The 13,055-nt window shown below is 35.3% G+C and overlaps 1 protein-coding gene across 5 annotated transcripts in view; it reads left to right on the top strand.

Moving 5' to 3' along the window:
• The window catches only part of LOC129906924 (transcription-associated protein 1), a 366,133-nt gene that overhangs the window by 179,541 nt on the left and 173,537 nt on the right, over positions 1-13,055 (top strand). For all 5 annotated transcript variants that reach the window (XM_055982915.1, XM_055982912.1, XM_055982911.1 and 2 more), the window contains 4 exons: positions 471-3,279; positions 3,335-3,874; positions 4,669-4,788; positions 5,255-6,466. In XM_055982915.1, the coding sequence (XP_055838890.1) occupies positions 471-3,279; positions 3,335-3,874; positions 4,669-4,788; positions 5,255-6,466 (4,681 nt within the window). The remainder of the gene's footprint in view (positions 1-470; positions 3,280-3,334; positions 3,875-4,668; positions 4,789-5,254; positions 6,467-13,055) is intronic.

Below are 13,055 nucleotides of genomic sequence, written 5' to 3'. Positions count from 1 at the left end.
CAATGACAGAGCATCAGTTCCATACTTATATGGATTGGAAAACTCACATTTTCCAATCCCCTGAAAACAATATAAAGCCGCGATTTAAAGCTACCAGACTTTTGAATTCGTTATTTGAACGCATAAGGCTACAAAACTGCATACTCACATTTTGGCTATACTTCCACTTCTAAAATTTGTTTTGGGCTCTTAGGCTATAACAAGTTAGTTTCGTTCAACGAGGAAATAGCTAGACAGTTCTAAAGAATCTTTTCTCAAATATTCTGACTCAAAAGCAATAACAGAAAATCCTAAATCCAAGCTGTTCCAGACAGCGGCAATGAACAGCAAACTAGAACAGTTTAGAACAGAAAATCCTCACTAAACAGTAAAAAGCTGTACTTTTCAACCTCTTTGGACACACATATTAATATAGTTTAAACCAAGTTAAAGTACGTCTTCAGGATGAAAATAATCAATTATATTTTCAGATGTGTTATGCTTCTCAAAACAGCAATTCGGCCAGAAGTTTGGCTTCAACCATTCGATCTAAAACTTACATGGCTGGATAAAGTCTTTGCGTCCGTAGACACACCTCAAGCTAACTTAGGAAATATTTGCACTGGACTAGAACTATTAACATTTTTCATGAGCGTATTACGTAAAGACCATGTATTGGGAATCATAAGACCCATTCAACGTGGTCTCTCGGCGTGCGTAACAAATCAAAATACGCGCATAATACGATTAATGCATGCTCTCATGTCTCGTTTAATGTCTCTCTATCCAGCTGACTCTCATCACAAGCATGAGAACCTTGAAGTTTTATACACAACTGTAAGTACTATGATAACTGACTCCTTTAACGCCTACGAAAAAAGCCAACAATCAATATCATCAACACTTTTCGGAGCTCTTATGATATTGAAGGCATGTTGCAATAATAATCCCAGCTATATAGATCGGATTATGTTGCAATTTATGAGAGTTTTAAATAGACTGACAAAAGATCATATGACAATCCCAAACACAGGACCGAATGCTCAGCAACCGATCGAAAGTGGTTCATTGTCAGTTGAGTTACTTATTTTGTCTCTAGATTTGATAAAAAATCGAACGGTTGTTATGGGAATCGAAATAAGAAAACTCTTCATTGGCGGAATTCTTGTAGGATTAATCGAAAAAAGCAACGACCCCAAGATACTTAAATGTATCATTAAAATGATTGAAGACTGGATGAAAAACAAAGCCCAGGCGTTGCCAATACCTCAGACGCCATCAATTCGAGAGAAGTCAATTCTTTTGGTCAAACTAATGCAATATGTTGAAAAGAGATTTGCCGATGATTTAGAATTGAATGCACAATTTTTAGAATTAATAAACTATATGTATCGGGATGATTATCTCAAGCAGACAGAATTGACAAGCAAACTAGAGGTTGCATTTTTGACAGGATTGAGGTGTACTCAGCCTAGTATTCGATTTAAATTTTTCGAAATTTTTGATGGTTCCATGAGAAGGCGTCTACATGATCGTCTCTTGTATATTATATGTTCTCAAGCCTGGGATTCAATCGGGCCACACTATTGGATAAAGCAGTGTATAGAATTATTAATTCTAACTGCAAATACTAACACACAAATACAAAATTCTAATGAGAATCACTTGGTTCCAAGTATTTCATCAATTATAAATCTGGCAGACACTGAAGAAAAAAAGCATTTTGTGATATACACTCCATTGCAAATTGATACAATAGAAAATATACTAGGATTTGAAGAAAAAGATGACCTTTTTGACATAGACATCAATACAGCATCCAACGTTTATCGGCATGAAGATTCAGAGCGTAATGTTGCAAATAGACAGGCTTCTTTGGTAGAACTGATTTCGAAGCAATCTGAATTTCTCCATGTAAATCGGCAAGTACGTACTGAACATTTGCTAGCAGCTACGTCCCAGCTCTGCCATATGGATACACAACTTGCTGAAAAAATGTGGCTTGCGGTCTTTCCCAGGTTGTGGTCAATGCTCGATGAAGATCAGCAACAGGCGATTATGCGAGAATTGATTCCATTTTTATCATCTGGATCTCATGTTATTCAAAAAGATTGCCACCCAAGTGCGTTGAACACTTTCGTGGAAGCTGTCATTCAATGCAAGCCCCCAATTTATATCCCGCCTAGTTTACTTGCTTATTTGGGTAAAGCTCATAACTTATGGCATCGTATGTCATTGATTCTCGAAGATATGGCAACCGATTGGCAATCGAAAAAGGATCAATATCAAGAAATTTCGGATATTGATCTGAGTGAATATGATCTCACTGAAAGCAGTCAGTCAAATATTTGTGATTCACTTTCTCAAATGTACTCTGCACTTCATGAGGAAGATTTGTGGGCAGGTCTTTGGTTGAGATATGCTAAATATCCGGAAACAAACACAGCTATTGCATTCGAACAAATGGGATTCTTTGAGGAAGCCCAAAATGCTTATGATTTGGCAATGTGTAAGTTTAAACAAGAAGTACCAAATGGTCCTATAGCGCTCGAGATGAACAGTGAGTTGGTTTTATGGGAAAATCATTGGATTCGTTGTGCTAAGGAACTTAATCAATGGGATATTTTATTAGACTATGCACAATCAAATAAGGATAAAAAACCACTTCTCATAATGGAGAGTGCATGGAGAGTACCCAATTGGACGCTCATGAAACAAGCTCTTAACAAAGTTGAACAAATAAACCCGAAGCAGTATGGATTTAAAGTTAATTTGTACAAAGGATTTTTAGCAATATTAAATCAAGAGGAACAACAGCTTTCGAACGTAGAGCGCCACGTTGAAATTGCTTCTGGCATGTGTATGCGAGAATGGCGACGACTTCCGCAGATTGTTTCACATATACACTTGCAGTATCTTCAAACAGCACAACAGATAATGGAACTCCAAGAGGCTTGTCAAATTCATCAAGGTCTAATACAGGCTCAAGGTCGTAACTCTTCATTACACGACATGAAAGCGATAGTTAAGACATGGAGAAACCGATTGCCAGTGATTGCCGATGATCTTTCTCATTGGAGTGACATTTTCACATGGCGCCAGCATCATTACCAAATTATCACTCAGCATTTGGAACAACAGACTGATCAAGGAAATACAATGCTAGGAGTTCATGCTTCAGCACAGGCCATTATTTATTTCGGAAAAATTGCTAGGAAACACAATTTAACAAGTGTATGCCAGGAATCACTGTCGAGAATATATACTATTCCATCCGTTCCTATTGTTGACTGCTTCCAAGTAATATAAAAATAAAAAATTAAGTTCGTCTAATAAATTTTTTTTTTGTTCACAGAAAATTCGTCAGCAAGTAAAATGCAACATACAGATGGCTTCGGTAGGTCGCCGAGCTGAACTCAATGAAGCTTTGGAAGTCATTGAATCTACAAACCTTAAGTACTTTAGCCCAGAAAATAATGCTGAGTTGTATGCTTTAAAAGGATTGCTTTTAGCACAAATTGGTCGCTCTGATGAAGCAAATAAGGCGTTTAGTGCAGCAGCTAAATTGCACGACGGTCTTACCAAAGCATGGGCGTTATGGGGCGATTATCTGGATCAGATATTCACTTCCAAGCCAAGGCAGATGATGATTGGTGTGAGTGCTATTACATGTTTTTTGCATGCGTGTCGTCATCAAAATGAAAATAAAACAAGAAAGTACTTAGCTAAAGTATTGTGGCTCTTAGCATATGATGATTCAAAAGCATCGCTTATGGATGCCCTAGAAAAATATGTAGTTGGAGTTCCACCACTGCATTGGTTGCCTTGGATTCCACAGTTGTTGTGTTGTTTAGTGCAGTATGAAGGCAAAGTCATTTTAAACCTCTTGAGTCATGTAAGTGTTTTTTCTGGTATATCACAAACTATTGTGTAATAAAGAGCCTACTATTGCACGTGTATTAAGGTGCACGTGTTACACGTGTATTTAAATTATTCGTGCCGAAGCACGTGTATTTGTAAATATATTTACACGTGTAAATAGCGTTCGAACATCTAGATTTTGTTGCGATTTAAAAAAAATGCATTATATTGAATAAAAAGGTTATTGTTCGGGTTTGTTATTCACTCCCTTAAACAACTTTTTTGTTGACAGAAACTTTTGATTGGAAATTCGAATATTTTATTTATATATAATTTTGCGCCCAAAAAAATGTAAGCAAACAAAAAAATTAGCAAAATAATGCAATTCTCTTATTATTAATACGCTTATTAATACGTATCGAACTGAAATTTTGTACACATATGTAGTTCAAATGAGAACGTTATATTTTGGTGGTCCGGGCATTGAAGGGTCCAAACGCCCCAAATCCATTTTAGTCTAATTTTAATTTGTCGTATATCGAATGAAACTTTGTACCAATAAACGCAACAAACCCGAACAATAACTTTTTTATTCAATATAATGCATTTTTTTTTATCACAATAAAATCTACATATTGGAACGCTATTTACACGTGTAAATATAAATACACGTGTACTTGCTAATTACACGTTTAAATAAAATACAAGGAGTAATTTTTTTTAGATACACATGTACACGTGTATCGTGTACACGTGTAATTAAATACACGTACAAAATCGTAGGCTCTAGTGTAATATACATGTATAATAAATTTATTTCACATTAAGGTTGGTCGAATGTACCCACAAGCAGTGTATTTTCCAATAAGAACGCTTTTCTTAACTATGAAGATTGAACAAAGAGAGAGACACAAGGCCACCGAACAGGCTAATAAAATGCAAATATATGTAAGTAAATGTTTCGTTTCGTTTTATTTTATTTTATTTTATTTTATTATTTTTTTTTAATAAATAAGGGAACCGATTTGTATGTTGCACCTGAAAAGCCAATTTATTTGTTTTATGTAACGTGCTATTTACAACTAACTAAGACATAACTTATTACTAAATGACACATTTATTAATATACAAATTGTTGGCACATATAAGTCTACGTGCTATGTGGAGAACTCTTAATTTTTTACTTTTCCAAACATTCTCCCAAAACTTCTTTCTACAATAATTCTTAAATCCAGATAAGCTCAACGATGCCAAAGACTGAAAGCTTATATTTTATTTTTGTCTTTCATTAAATTTTATTTTACAAATTTTTTTTTTATTCGAGTTATACTACAGAAGAATTTATTATTCCTTCACTTATTTGTCCATAAAAAGATCTAACTATTTCTATCATTTCTTATATTTTTTCATTTAGCAACAACAAGCTGATGAACAATCTGGCGAAAAAACAAGTTCTTCTCAAAACACTCAGCAGACTATCAAAGCAACATCATCGATGTGGCGATGTTCCAAAGTAATGCATGTTCAGAGAGAAATACATCCAACAATTTTAAGTTCAATTGAAGGAATTGTTGACCAAATGGTTTGGTTCCGTGAGAGTTGGACGGAAGAAGTTCTACGTCAATTGCGTCAGGGTCTAATCAAGTGTTATGCGATAGCATTTGAAAACAAAAGTGCAGTTAACAAGGCCACAATCACACCGCATACTCTTCACTTTGTGAAAAAACTTGTATCAACATTTGGAATTGGAATCGAAAATATATCAGGATCACTTGCTTCATCATCTACAAACTCAGCAGCATCAGAATCGTTTGCCAGACGAACACAAATAACGTTCCAAGATCCTGTCTTTCAAATAATGAAAGGGCAGTTTACCAACGACTTTGATTTCTCACAACCAGGAGCAATGAAGCTTCACTATTTAATAACAAAGCTCCGTAAATGGATAAAAATTCTAGAGACGAAAGTTAAAAAACTACCAACTTCATTCCTAATAGAAGACAAATGCAGATTTCTTTCAAATTTCAGCCAAAAAACTGCTGAAGTTGAGTTACCGGGAGAATTGCTTTTACCTGGCCCATCTCACTATCACATCCGAATAGCAAGATTTATGCCTCGAGTCGATATAGTTCAGAAGAATAATACTGCAGCTAGGCGCTTGTACATACGAGGTACCAATGGAAAAATTTATCCTTATTTAGTTGTTATAGAATCTGGATTGGGCGACGCTCGCAGAGAAGAACGTGTATTGCAGTTCTTACGAATGCTTAACCAGTATCTAGATAAACAAAAAGAAACTTCTAGACGCTTCCTTAATATAACTGTACCACGAGTTGTACCGATATCTGCACAGATGCGATTAGCTCAAGACAATCCGGCCAGTATTTCACTACGCGAAATTTATAAAATGGGTTGTAGCAAGTTGGGAATTGAACACGAAACACCTATTGTTCGTTACTATGACAGGCTTGCTGAAGTTCAAGCTAGAGGAACCCAAACCACGCATACAGTTCTAAGAGATATCTTACGCGAAGTTCAAGCTACAATGGTTCCAAAAACTATGCTTATGAATTGGGCTGTGAGAAACTTCCAATCTCCAACGCACTATTGGCAGTTTAGAAAAATGGTAAGTTTATTTTCAACAAATCTACCAAATATCTTATACACGGTAATAGATCTATAGCGAACTACAAAAAGCGTACAAAATTTCCATAATACTCTCAGACATAGAACTTCCATATTTTATTACATATTTTATTCACCCCTATTACGGTTATCGTTTGTACTAAAACGACACAAAAACTACTCGCTGTTAAAGCCCAAATTGAGACTTGAGTAAAGCAAGGAAGAGCAGAGGGGACTGCGAAATTACACAATTGGCGCTCCTAGAGCAAGTCGTTTTCTTGTCGTTTTAGTACAAAATGTACATCTATGTTCCAAATCAATTCAATTTTGGGCTATTGAACTTGCTATTTACAATTGACTTAAAATAACTTATTTCTAAGATACAAAGGTACCTAGGTTCGGGATGTCGTTGTTGGGCTGTCATTCTTCTTATCAGCTGATTGGGGTGATTGGCGATATGTATCTTCACCGATTTCAGTAGATACTTGTCCAGTGGTAGAGTCGCTCGTTGCTTTAGTATTTCTGCCGCTGCCGGTCGAAGATAAAAGTCCGGTGCACATCCTCAGTAACTTTCTGTCGAACATTTGTAGTTTCTTCATGGCTGTCTTGAAGATGGTGTACCATACCGGAAAGCTATAGGCAATGACTGGTCGCAGAAGCTGCTTGTAGATCAAGAGTTTCGTTGATTGACTTAATCCTGTTCTTGTTTTCATCAGAGGGTGAAGGCGATGGAAGGCAAAGTTGGCTTTTTTGAGGACCAAACGGGAGCGATTGTAGAGTTTGAGGAGCTCGTTAAAGTAAGTACTTGGCGTTGCGTTTGGCTGGAAATCTAGTTCCGTCTGGAAGTGTCAATGTGATGTTTCTACAGCTTCCAGCCGATCGACTGCCTCGTCCTCCTGATCGTCTGAGGCACAATAGTTCCGACTTGGATGAGTTTATTCGGATACCCCATTTACTGTAGAACTCATACAGTTTCCGAATGTGAGCTTCGATTTTCCTGGCAGCTATTGTTGGCGAGATGGACCTGCAGTATGTGAGTGAATCGTCCGCGTAAAGCAGGTTCTCGCACTCACTTGCAGGTGGTTGGTCTGACGTCAGGATGCTGTAAAGAAAGGGACCAAGTTTGGATCCTTGAAATACTCCAGCTCTAATGCGTTTGATTGTTGATTTCCGATTCTCCACTTGGAAAAAAAAGTTTCTGGAAGAGAGAAAAGAAAAAATATTTTTAATTAGTGCTAAAGGAAAGCCTAGTTAATGAAGCCTCTATCCATACGCTGTCAAATGCTTTCTCGACATCCAGAAAGCATGCGACGGTAACTTGATTGTTGTTTAAAGCTGAGTGTGGAGTGCTTCTCCCGAAAGCCGAACTCATGTCTGGGATGATGTTGTTATCGCTGCAAAACTTCTTCAGCTTCCTGAGTGTCAGCTCTTCCAAGAGCTTACTAAGATTGTTGAGAAGAGAGATTGGCCTGTAATTGGAGATCATGTTCCTATAATCTTTGTTAGGAATCGCCAAAATTATTGCAGTTTTCCATTTCTGCGGGAAGTAGCTGTTGTTGATACAGTTGTTGAGAATAATTGCTAGGAAGATCATAATTGTTTGCGGGAGCCTCTTTATTATGAAGGTGGAAATTCCATCTGGTCCAGCTGATTTCTTCGGTTTGGATAGATTAATTATTTCGGCAATCTCTTCGGACTTACTCAGGTTAGGGCTGTCAACTGTATCATTTGCAGGATAGGTGTCGCTGAAAGTCACTTTATCCGGGTTAGGCAGCAAAGTCCTTTGGATGGATGCCTCGACTTCATCTAAGAAGTCTGTGTCTGCGCAAGGGTTCGGTGCTAAGTTACCTTGAAAGTGGGCTGCAAATGCTTCTGCTTTTTCCTGAGATGTTGTTGCTTCTCCATTGGTGTTAACGTCTTCCGGCGGTGACTTCTGTCCAACAATTCGGTTGATGTTCTTGAAGGCATCAGGTCCTGGCCTTACTGACTGCAGTCTCTTCTGGAACTTAGAATTAGAATTAGAAAACGTTTTTATTCATTCATTTTCCATTTACAATTTTAACTTATAGTGCAAAACAAAATAGTGTTAAAAAGAATAAATAATAGCTATCATTCTTTAACTTAAAGTTAGTGTTGAATGATTAATTTTTTAATTAAATTTTACAATAGTAGGAAACTGTTGTGGAGTGACAATCAGTAATATGATAATAAACAATAATTCAATAAGTTAAGGTATTCAATAAATATTTTAGTAATAATTTAAATTATGTAGAAAAATAAACAATTCATCAAAATAATTCGTAAAAAAGAAGCAAAATGATACATATGTACTTATTTTAGTATTATGATACAATTTTTAACAATAGTTTTTCAAGTCAATTAAGTCAATAGTGAAAAGCCAGTCTTTCAATTTTTTCAAGAAAGAGTTTAAGTTTTGAGTTTTTCTGATAACCAGAGGTAATTTATTAAACGATTTTGGTGCTGTGGCAGTATAAAAGTAAGAGAAATTAGTTTTGTGGGCAGTAGGTTCATTAACAAGATGCATGCTGTTTATTCTAAGATTGTATAACTGCGAGTTCTGACTAGGAATATTACCACTTTGCTTGAAAAATTCTTTTAGCACTTTAAAAATATAAAGATGTCTCATAGGTAGTATTCGCAATTCTTTGTATAAGGGCCAACTTTCTGTTAAACGATTTTTGTTGCAAATAATTCGAACAAGATGTTTTTGAACAATCAATAGGTAAAGGTCAAAAAGTATTTGCATAGGAACCACCCCAGCTAGATAACCCGTACTGTAGTTTAGAATGTGCAAGACCATAATAAATTGAAGTAAGAACCTTTCTAGAGCAGAATGGTTTTAAAAGATACATTTTTCCCGTTATGAGCATCATATGATTTTTGATGTTGTTACTATGGTCTTTCTAATTAAGATTAGAATCAATTGTAACACCCAAATATTTGAAACTATTCACTGAATCAATTTTGAAACAAGAATCGGAACAAGAATATTTATGTTGGAAATTAGGTTTACCACGATCGTGAATTGGAAATGTGAATTGCCTACAGCTTGGAGCATGAAAAAATAAATTATAATTACAAACACGATGACCAGTTGTTTTAAAATTCATGAACTTAGTTTTTTCACTTACATATAATTAACTTGTGGTTAAAAAACCAAGTTGTTAGTACTTCAAGATCCTCTTCAATTTGCAAGACACAATTTAATTCCGAATTTGACTGGTAGGTAAATGATATATCGTCTGCAAATGCCGTCGAAAGGCCATTCAATCGCAGCTCAAAAATTGAGTTTATATACAAAAGGAAAAACAAAGGACCGAGTACAGATCCCTGAACTCCACTTTTTAAAAATCGGGCTTCACTATGTGTACCGTTAACAACTTTTTGAATTCTTTCATTCAAGTATGATTTTAACCATTGAAAAATCACTCCTCTAAATCCTGCATTATACAACTTATTTAATAATAACTCATGGTCAACCATATCGAATGCTTTCGTCATATCGATGAAATTAGCCATTGTAGATTTATTTTTATTTAAGCTGCTATAAAGTTGACTACTTAGCCTAAGAATGGCATCTTCAGTTGATTTACCAGAGCGGAAACCAAATTGTTTTTCGTTAAAAAAATTGTTTTTATTTAGGTAAGAAGTAATTCTTTTTATCATTAATTTTTCAAATATTTTTGAGAAAGTTGGAAGAATAGAGATAGGTCGGTAGTTAAGCATATTTTTTCGATCATCTTTTTAAAGAGGGGAATAACCTCCGCACACTTAAACTGAGTTGGAAAACAACCTTGTTCAACACTTAAGTTAAATAACTTAAAACATCAGAGACATAAAATGCAATTTTTTTAAGTAAGTTACTAGATAATCTATCTGAAGTGCAAGAGTTTTGGTTTTTCAGAGATAAAATAGTTTTGTAGGTTTCAAAAGAAGAGATGGGACTAAAAGCAAAGCTATTAGGTTGTATGAAGTCAGCATCCAGGCTATTTTGAATAAAACAGTTACAGTTACCAGTAGAACTAATGGATGGCTTTAATGTATTCGATATTTCTGTAAAATATTCATTAAATTTGTTCGAAAAACAGTTTAAATCTGTTAGAGAAACATCATTGACTACAATAGATTCTATAACGTTAGGTTTCCTTGTTTTTCCTAAAATGCTGTCAACAGCTTTCCATTCTTCTTTTATACTACCCTTCGATTTTTCGATTAAGTTAGAATAGTACTTTTTTAGATTTTCATTATTTTAAGAAATTTATTTTTATTTGATTTTTTAATTAATACTTTAGTATATGACTCGAATTTTTTTTGCAGTATTGAGATAAAAAAAGCAAAACAAGTGGATGGGTCCTTTTCCGAATAAACATTATAACTCAGATTATTTTCTAACTCATTGAATAAAATTATAGATTTATGATCAGTTATGTTCAGGTCAAGAACACTATCAAAAAATTTAAATTGATTGTTGAATTTAAAACGAGAAAAAATGTGGTAAATGCAAGTACTTGTAGATTCTGTTACGCGGGTTGGCTCATTTATAATACCCTTTAATCCATTCGAAGCCATGAGAAACAAATAATTTTCAGTATCTTTGTCGGCCACATTTAAGATGTCAGTATTTATATCTCCAATTAAAATTAAATTACAAGTTTTGTTTTTACAAAGAATTTTACTGAGTTCTTCTATGAACAAACTTTTACTAAACCCGTGCAATCTATATAAACACAACATTGTATAGTTTTCTTTTTGATAGCAAAACGACAACTTTACAACGTCAGCGCTACATACATATATCAATTTTTGAGAATTGATGTACAAAACTCTCATCAATGTAAACTGCAACACCACCTGACGAATAAGATTCATTACAACAACTAAATAACGCATAACTCGGTATATTATAGAGACTCATTTCACTCTCATAAACCCAAATCTCTGTAAAAACAATTAAAGATGGCAAGTTTTTAAGTGACACAATGTGAGCTAAGAAATTAGAGAAATTTTTTCTGAGACTACGGATGTTTTGGTGTATACAAAAACAATTATCAATAATACTACGAAAAACTGGAACTTCACAAATATTTTGAACTGAAGAAATAATAGGATTTACAATATTCATACTTTATCAAAATCAGAAATATAATTAATTCTTACTGAATTATCACCCTCATTCTTCCTTATGAAAATATTCCCATTCCTACTCCGTGACTTTTATTACTGGGAGACCCTCAATCCCCAGTTCATCCTCCACATCTATGGCTGCCAGTGTGAAATGCAGTCCCTTCTTAACATCTTCAAATGATTGGCGATTTCCTGTCGAGATGATTGTCGTTTTGGTGTCGCGATTCTTGAAGATTACGTTGATCTTTTTGCTGGTGCAGAATCTCCTGATTTCCGCAATGTTGCCGGAAAAGCAAAAGATTGGCGGCATTCCTGTTGACTTCGTGCTTGATATTGTCTTCGTTGGCTGGGTTGAGGTGCTGCTGGCAGTCGTTGGTTGTTGGTTACTTAATGGCGTTTTAGTTATTGGCAGGGTTGGTGCTTGTGATGGGGAGTAGTTGGTGGCAGTAGCAATGGATTGTTGTTAGCTGCTGTTGTTAGTTTCTTAGCTGCCTTGGAAGCTTTGGTCGGTTTTCGTAGTCTCTTCTGACCTGGCTGGGGGGATAGGTTGCACTCTTCAGAGTTGGAAGCAGAATCGCTGGTATCCTCTTCTTCACTGGCATTGTCTTCATCGCTGTTTGGATCTTCTTCGTTGGCTGGCTCCTTCTTTTTTCCGTAGCTTGGGTCGCTCTCCGTCTCCATGGCGTCATCTTGTTGATTCTTCTCCTCCTGTTCTTGTTCGATATTTGGCTGGATAAAACTTCCCAACGTCTTGTTTAGTCTCGGACCATATTTAGGTCCCAGGTCGTAAATGATCTTTTGGAGGAGTTCCTCCAGGGCAATAAATGCTGTTTCGGGATTTAAAGGTTCGCCCATTGTTAATTACTTTTATCACTTAAGCCGTGTTTTATTGGTAAGTCAGTACTTAGCTCAGTAAAATTTTACACGGTAAACAACAACAAATGATTGCTAAGGATAAATAAAAGTTCTTTATTTGTTTGTTTACAGAGAAAATTTTGTATAGACATATATGTAAATATTTGACCCTTCCACAATATAGGATTATAAAAAATAAATAAAAGTAATTTTTTTTGCTGTTTACAGCATAAAAAGTTTACTCAGTAAAATACTGAGTACCAATAAAACACGACTTTAATTACACTGTGCAAGTCGAAATCTTTGACAAGTGCGCTGTTGACTGTTTCCCCCTATTTCGGACCTGAACAAAATTTTGGTTGGAAGTTTTTTCAATAGTTTTAAGCATTTTGCCCGGTTTAAAGTCATTTTTCTCGTTTATATTGCTATTTTTTCTGCTCAAACGTTATTTACTACCAGCATAAACTACTGGCTTTGTGAAAATGTATATCTTAGTAACGAATGTGTTGCCGTTTTATTTTGATACATTTTTTTTACATTTGAAGCCGATTTGTGAGAAAATTGCTTCTACCACCTAAATGATTTAATTC

Source organism: Episyrphus balteatus, chromosome 1, assembly GCF_945859705.1.
Source record: "Episyrphus balteatus chromosome 1, idEpiBalt1.1, whole genome shotgun sequence".
Lineage (NCBI taxonomy): Eukaryota > Metazoa > Arthropoda > Insecta > Diptera > Syrphidae > Episyrphus > Episyrphus balteatus.
Note: the sequence above shows the minus strand (reverse complement) of the source record. Positions and strands in the feature narration are given on the sequence as shown.